This window comes from Clupea harengus, chromosome 21, assembly GCF_900700415.2.
Source record: "Clupea harengus chromosome 21, Ch_v2.0.2, whole genome shotgun sequence".
Taxonomy (NCBI): Eukaryota; Metazoa; Chordata; class Actinopteri; order Clupeiformes; family Clupeidae; genus Clupea; species Clupea harengus.
This window is the reverse complement of record NC_045172.1, coordinates 12385140-12393550: the sequence shown is the minus strand read 5'-3', so window position 1 is coordinate 12393550 and position 8411 is coordinate 12385140. Positions and strand designations below refer to the sequence as shown.

Here is an 8411-nt window from a genome sequence, read left to right as displayed (position 1 = left end):
AAGTGAGCCGTTGTTGTTTTCCTGGCCGGGACTCAGGCCATTCCCTTGATCAGGGCCCTGGAAAGAAAAAGAAAAAAAGAAAAAAAAACTCATTCAACCAGCTGGTATCCCCAGCTCCCCTGAAAGAAACATAAAGCTTTTATATAATTACATAGAGTGTGTGTGTGTGTGTGTGTGTGTGTGTATGTGTGTGTGTGCTTATCACATCATCTTCCATTGTTGTTTTTGTTTATCTTATTTCGTACTTCTGTAGTTCTGTAAGTACATCAGAAAAATTACGCTCTTATTTTTTTAAAGAAGAATAATTAAAATAACCGACTCTCTCTCTCTCTCTCTCTCTCTTTTTCTCTGTTTCTCTCACAGCTACTGAGGAGGAGTGCGTAAACTGCACGGACGAGTGCCGTGTGCTGGGTCACTCCGACCGGTGCTGGATGCCCCAGTTCCCAGTGGGCGGTTCGCAGGCGGAGGGCTCCGACTACCGCACCAACGTCTTTGTCCCCGCCGGCATGGAGTCCGTCGCCGTAGAGACGGAGACCTACGAGACCATAAACCCCAACGGCAAGAAGACCTTCTGCACGTTCGGCAAGGAGCGGCGCGACCACACCATCCTGGTGGCCAACGTCAAGCCCTACCTGAAGGCCAAGCGTGCGCTCAGCCCACTCCTCCAGGAGGTGCCCTCGGCCTCCTGCAGCCCCACCAAGGGCTGCTGCATCACCTCCTCCCCGTCGTCCTCCTCCGCAGCAGCATACAAGGTCCCGGGTGACGGAGCCGAGGGCCTGCCCAGCACCAGCCACCACCACCACCAGCTGTGCGGAGGTGGAGGGGGTCCCGAGGGACAGTACCTGTCGCCCAGCAAACACGGACGCGAGCAGCAGGGGGCCGCCTCAGACCCGGTGGCCAAGGTGCTGGCCGAGGCGAGGTCCAGGATCAGCCAGGAGGTGGGGATGGAGGAAGGGGTCGGCGTGGGCATCAGCGTGGGGGTCGGGGGCGAGAGGGGCGGGCGGGACGGCGTGGACGCCGACCAGGTGGTGCGAGACATCGACAAACTGCTGCAGGACTGTCGCACCAACGAGGCCACGCCCATCAGGAAGTGAGGCTCACGTAAGGTCGCGGGGACGTTACGGAAGCCATTTTCGTTTCCTTAAAAAATAAATAAATACGAAAAAGCGAGGGTATTGATGGAAAAATTGGGAGCAGAACGAGCCGAATTTGAATGAACAAAGTCTAAAAAGAGACATAACTATTTTCCCCAGTTAAAGACTCCACCAAATGCACCCACCGCAATGGGCTTGTGGGGTTCTCACCCCCCACTCCCCCGTCCCCCCAGCAGAGGACACAAATTCGCCACTGCCTTGAAAAGGCTTTTAGGGGAGGAAAAAACCTGACAAGTTTCAGAGGAGGAGAGAAAAAAAACACGGAGAAAACACTTCAGGACTGGAGCAGTTTTTTTTGTGACTGTTTCGACTGAGGGGGACATTCTCTGGACAGCACGCAGAGATGCCTCTGACTCCGACGGCTCCTTTCGTTGCAAGCTTTTTCTTCAAGTGCCCACCAGCTCAGAACTGTTTCTCTGCCGTGAGTCTGTGTGTATGTGTGTGTGTGTGAGAGAGAGAGAGAGCGAGAGACTGAGGATCTGCAAAACTCCATAAGAGACTGCTCGGCCGTAGCTCATCATGGGGGGCGGAGACTCTGACCACACCCCTTTGTAGACTGACAATCGCATCCAAGTGTGGAGGCGATCCGACTACACACATCAGGAGCTGCGCGGACCCAGAGACCGAAACACACACACCGAAACACACACACACACACAAACACACACACACACAAACACGCACACACACAAACATGCACACACACAAACACACACATTACTGTAAACTCACACTATCTTTTTCTGACTTTGTAATATCTGTGTTTGAAGTGCAAATGATATCTGGACACAGAAAACAGGCTGGGGTGGGACTTTTGGGGGGGAGGGGGGGTTATGAGTTGGAGATATCTTCTGAGCAGTGGTGAAGGGGGGGTTGGGGGGGGGGGGCTGTTCAAACGAAATGTAACCATTTTTCAGCCATCATTTCTAGTCATGTGTGTAAACTGTGTTTTCTCTGCCCTTCTCTGTGTGCAAAGCCTACATAACAGAACATTCCAGTCAGTCTTAAGTCTATTGTGTGAAAGACATCATAACCATGAGCTACTTGTTCTTCACGCACCATGGCAGCGTATCTGTCCAACATTAAACGAAAGGCAATCACAATCCTGTATATTAGGGACATATTTCCTTGACTGTGAAAAGATATATCTATATATACATATAGATAAATATATATATATATGAACTTATACTGTATAGTGCCCAGATATTAACAAAATATTTATACATTTTGTAAAAAACAAAAGGAAAAAAATCTAAAGAAAAAAGAAAATCCAGCACACACGTACAAAACAGGAAGATGACACTTTGGAGCAGAGGTGTGTTGTGGGATTTGCAGTTAATTGGTAAGCTATTTATTTAAGAAACTGCTGTGGACACTGCTGCCGCCTTCATAACGGAAAAAAAGGATTTTAAAAAACAACAAAAAAGGAAATGTCCCTTCACATGATCACTTATACACTATATCATTCAATGTGTAAAATGTGTCCCATTCAATGTGTTTACATCCAAATATGACATATTTTTTATTGATTTTACTGCAATTTCTGTGCATATGAGCCAAATTGTTACGTGTACAAGAGCTATATTGTGTATTTTATTAAATTAATATATAGTTGTGTTGCAATATACATGGGCTTATATTGTACTTGGCAACTGTTGCCTTAGCTGTCATCAAACTCTGTGAGTTTACTTTGGGGTGTGTCTATCCAAACCTTTTCTATCCTTCCTGTCCTTGCTTTCTCCTTCTCTGAGCTGTCTCCTTTTCTAAAGCCTGCTCACACCAACACCAAATCTCACCTAGCCAGCAGATTTATACCGGAAAATCACAACACCACGAGATTAACTGAAAACCACTCGCCACCGTTTATCGGTCTGAGGCACCTTCACACCACAAACAGGGCAGCTATATTTTTAGACGATTTCTAGACCTCTTGAATCCTGAATCTGTCTGTCTGTCTTTCTCTCCTCCTCTCTCTCTCTCTCTGCTCTGTGCTTCGCTGTGTCTGTTGTCATTTCTGTCTCAAATACCTGCCATTTGTAAAGTAACATTAATGACCTGCCTTACTTGCTCTTAGGAGAAGTGTCATTGTGACTGTAGAGCTTTTGACTTTGGAGAGACATTGAGGAGGATGTTTCAGAAGAATGTGCTCTTTTTCTTTTTTTTTGTACATAAGGACCAAAAGAGAGAGAAAAAAAAAAAAAATGGGTTCCTCTTGAGCAGTTCTGTGTATCTCATCTGTATTTGTTCTTCGTCGCCGCGCACCACTTCAGTTGAGAATGTGACAGGCGAGATGGTGAGTTTTTGAATGTCGACGCGCTCTCTTTTCAAGATCTGCTGAGTGTTTGCGCTCGTCCTCACACACTTACCGCAGACACACACACACACACACACAAACCGCGTTCTACCCTACCCAGTCTTGTTGATGCTGAAGCAGTCGAAGCAGAATTCAAATAATCCAGCTCAAAAGAGCCCAGCTTTGATTGGAAAACCACCTTGCGCATTCACCTTCAAGCTTTTTTTGTTGTCAAAATGTCAAATGCTGTATTTTTTGGTAATCAGAACAAAATAGTTTTCTCACTCCCAAAATATGAGACAGACAGAGAGAAAGAGCATGTTTGAGTGTCTGTGTGCTCATGTGTATGCAGTAGGCACTTTCCTTACACTTAAAAGGAAAAGAGTGAAGAACGATGTCCAAGGTGGCCATAAGATTTGTCTTGATAGTTCAATCAGTCTGCATTCTGACGTGTCCCTGTGTAACCTCCACACTCATCACACTCCCAGTCATCCAGCGGTTAAACACACGTCTGCACAACCAGCTACCGAATGAATCATCAATCAAAAGAAAGAATTTAATAAATATATCCACTCATTTTGTTCAGAAATGTCATTTTCGCAAAACATGAATAACAGTGATGAAAAAAAAAAACTCGCATTTTGGCTCAGAGCTGATAAGAGAAATGCCTGTGATTATTTATTTATTTGTTTATTTATCTCCCCCTGTTTTCCCCAGGAGCATCTTTTTTTGTTTATTTATTTGTTTGTTTGTTTGTTTTTTATTTTGAGCACACAGAGATGACTCTCCCTTTGTCCTTGTCTTCCTCCTTTTTTTTCAGTGCAGTGTGTGTTTATCAATACGCCACCAGATAGTAAGACTTGCAGCACAGAGAGAGGAGGAAGGGCTGTGTGTTTTAGCTTCTAAATTAGTTTCCCCTCTCCTTATTCCCTAAAATGACAAGCCACATTTCTGACAAGATCAACACACCAGCAGGAAATAATGAAAGAGTGTATGCGCCGTGTGTATGTTATCCCAATCCCTGGCTTTGACATACACACGCACACACACACACACACACATTGAAATCAAGCAGTGCATTTTAATAGCTTTCATGTAAATGAACATGAAGGAAAAGGGAGGATTGTTTTGTTCTGAATGCTTCAAAACTCAAACCCAGACAGATTACTTGTCTGTCAGCGTTTGTCACTCTGTGAGTTTTTCCACAGCTCGTTGTTTTGCATTTCAGTGAGAGTGAGAATTGGTAGCTATAGCGCAAAACACAGTGTCAATATAGTGTTTCTCATATTATGAGCCTCATGATGAGGGCTTCAGTGCCTCTTACCCTCTGGCTACACAACCATCATCAATACCTTCAGTAACGCACATAGGGCCCTGGTCGATCAGATAAGGATCCTTTCTAGAGCTGCCCCTGAAAAATGCCTGCTTATAAACAAGGGCCATCCAGTGGAATGAATGGGTGTTAGCCTTGTGGCTTTTTTTAAGGCTTTTAGTTATGTGATGGGAAAGAAGCTAGTGAGGTTTTGGCAAAGACTTTAGCCAACCTCACACACCACCTCAGTCATGGGCACTAGGGCAGACTGAGGAAGTGTGGTGGTACCATCTCACCAATGCTGTCTTCATGGCTAATCTTCACCTTTGACAAATAAAATGTCTTCTAGCACAGACGTATACACACCACTACCCCCCCCCCCCCCACACACACACACACACACACACACATAAACAGATGAGACTTTGTGCTACACTGGGCCATGGTTTAAAAGGCCATACATCTGCATTGTATGGGTAACTGCTTTTTGTCTAAAGACTGTGTTTCAATGTGATATATCTGGATAAAAAATGATAAAAAATAAAACAACCAAAAAAAAGTTAGAACACTTTTTCTGTCACCGGTGGCATCTCCTGTTCTGTGCATGTGTGTGTGTGTGTGTGTCCATTGATGTTCGGCAGCATGCAGTCTGTGTGCCTTGAGCTTTAGGCAGGCAACAGATCACTAACAAGATCAAGGGGGCGTTACAACCCCCTCAAACTTCAAACAGATATCTCCATCACATTATTTGTTAGCCGTTCATTTGTTCGCATAGTACAAATCGCAAGCAATTAATTTATTTCCCCTGTTTGCAAAATTGCATGGTTAAAATAAATGTGTGCTGTTTTTTCTGACTTTTTCCCGTTTCTAAAGCCCCACTGTTGTTTTTTCACCCATCAGCGTACAAGACAACATCTTTAAAGTTTCGCTGCAGGCAAACGATTCTTAATTTGCCTCATTAGTTCACAGTCCCACCACACAAAAAGATTAAAGCCTGTGTTTGGCTGGGAGGCATATTCTGCTGCAGCTGATTGGCTGAGCCGAGTTTTCCGTCGCCACGGCAGCCGTCTCATCCCTGTGAATAACCATTCCGTACTACCTGCAGCTACAGTGGCCTGGAGGGACTGTTTTATCAGAGGAGTGACGCATTGTGTTTGTTTGTTGATTCAGACCTTTCTGAGACATTCATGGCGATAATCTCTGCTGACAAAAAAATTGAACAGAACACAACAGTGTTTGGTCTCATAGGTGGCGTCCAGAAGATTCGGAGTCCAACTCCTGCTGGCAAGCCCGTTGGCAACATCTTAGCATTTGAAATGCCCTGGCCTCTTGATTCGAAGAAACAGGTTGGACAAGAGGGGCCCACTTAATGTCAAACACACCAAAGATCGATGTTTACTGATTCTCCAATCCATACTATTTAAAATATACATACATATGGACATGGATTTTCTCCTAAATTGCAGAAAATCAAATGTAAACCTTATATCTAACACAGTCATTCTACAGACCTTGCCAATTTAGCTTTTCGTAAAAATCCACAGTGTGCCTTACAACATTCATATGGGTGTTTATATACAGTATATACTCCTTTGGAATGTAATTTATTTTCGTTTGGTATCATGGGTTCATGTTCATTTGCTGGCTTGTTTAATATGCATCTTTGTTTTCTGGTGTTGGTATATATCTATGGCCTCTGGGCAGGTATTAATTAATGTGAATGAGGCCGACTCGAAAATGAGCCTTCCATCTCCGTCTCTCCCCGAAGCCTGCGCTCCTCTGCCAGCTCATTTAGCCTGCAGCGTTCTCTCTCTTTTTTAACTTTTTACATCCCTCCAGAACCTCCCGCATTCTTTCACACATAAGACCCCTCCCCTCATCCTGCAAGGTATTACTCTATCAAAGAGGCCCCCTTTTGACAAGGCCTGTAATTGGAACCATGTAAACAAACTTTTCAGGTTTTTTATTTATTTATTTATTTATTTATTTTCCGATATGCCTAGCCTGTCAAAGAGGACAAGGTTACGGTGGAATGAAACACAATTGCTGAATGGTTTTGATGTGGAGGCTGAAGATGGGTAGATAAATGACAGATGAAAGGTTGAGAAAAATGTCAGCTGTCCGTCTCAAATTATACCTGCAACGGTGCTCCGTCTAGCGCGTGTTACATCACCACTCTAAAAGAATCAAAATCAATAGCCTTAACAACAGCGAGAATCCAGAACCAAATCCTGCTGAGGACCACGAAATGTCTATCCGACTACGTCACTTGCAGAAGCAGGGAACACAGAAGCGTGATTGTGTGTAGATATTTAACTGTTGAGGCACTACGCAACAGAATTGCAGGAGAAAATCTGCACTTTTTTCAGGTCATCCATTTGAATCTATGTTGTGTTATCCAGGCTTGACTTCAGAAAGTAGACTGTAGCTGGAGTGCTATTTTAAAACTTAAACTAATTCAAAGAAGGAAATAGCATAATGTGAGACGTTGCATCATCTAGCTGCATTACAGCCTCACAAATGAAAGACAAGGATGGGGGTCTTTTGTGCACATGCCTCATTTGTACTCTTTCATGTGCTCTAGTATCTTTTTAATGCTTATTTTAGAAATGTTCAATTAGGTCTGAATACCAAGGCTGTTTTGTGTCTATTTTTTAAAGCTACGTGAAGTAGCTATGGCAGCAAGAGACAAATAAAATGAACAACACTTGGGTTGTATTCTACCACTCCTACACTTCACACTTGAACTTCAGTACGTGTCTACTGCCATCTTTGTAGGGCCTTATAGTCCAATGGCTCAGCTCTTCAACCCGTTAGTTAGACTCAAGGGGGTCTTTAAAAACAGTTCTATTCAATGAACAACACATCCTGGTCAAACAATAAAAGCATTACTTTCCCCCGACATATGATCAAAAAGCAAATCACAGCTCTCTACCTGCAGTTGGTCCTCTTCAGCAACAGCAGTGTTGTTTTACGAGGATCTGATCCAACAGCCACTGCCTTCATGGCTTAGCACTGGTTGGGGGAAAGCCTGTTAAATAATTGATGATGTGTATTGATGGTGCATATCATGATATGGAGCCAGAGCAGAACGTATCAAACGCGTCCCAGGTATAAAATAACAACATAAGGTTTTGAGTGAGCGCGACCAGCCGTGTTTGTGTGTGTGTGTGTGTGTGTGTGTGTGTGTGTGTGTGTGTGTGTGTGTGTTGTGTGTGTGTGTGTGTGTGTGTGTGTGCGTGTCTGCGCCGATGAAACCTGAGAGAGGAGAGGGCGCCAGAATCCGAATGAATAACCACAAAACACAGGGAGGATATGTAGTCATGAGTGACAGGTAACATGACCCCTTTACCACTTCCTTACACACACACACACACATACACTCATACACATACACACACACACAGATACACACACACATTCCCTCAAAACATACATATACGAGGAGTAATCAGTCCGACTGTGATTTCATCCTGAGGGTGGCCGCAGGAGAAACACATACCCACAGGAAGTGATTGCTGGCGCAGTGGCTAAAAGGCCTCTTGTCATGAAGCAGTGGCCGTGGGAGCAGGAGAGGAAAATGATACACCAGCCAACGGAAGAGATGTTTGCTGCTCGCACCACGGCAACCAGGCCTTTGCTTTGTGAA

At 44.3% G+C, this 8411-nt stretch overlaps 1 protein-coding gene across 3 annotated transcripts in view; it reads left to right on the top strand.

Annotated features, from left to right (window-relative positions):
• The window catches only part of pcdh17 (protocadherin 17), a 61484-nt gene extending 58700 nt beyond the window's left edge, over positions 1-2784 (top strand). For all 3 annotated transcript variants that reach the window (XM_031558632.2, XM_012840638.3, XM_031558631.2), the window contains exon 5: positions 364-2784. In XM_031558632.2, the coding sequence (XP_031414492.1) occupies positions 364-1094 (731 nt within the window). In that variant the 3' untranslated portion in view covers positions 1095-2784. The remainder of the gene's footprint in view (positions 1-363) is intronic.
• Positions 2785-8411: the final 5627 nt, after the last annotated feature.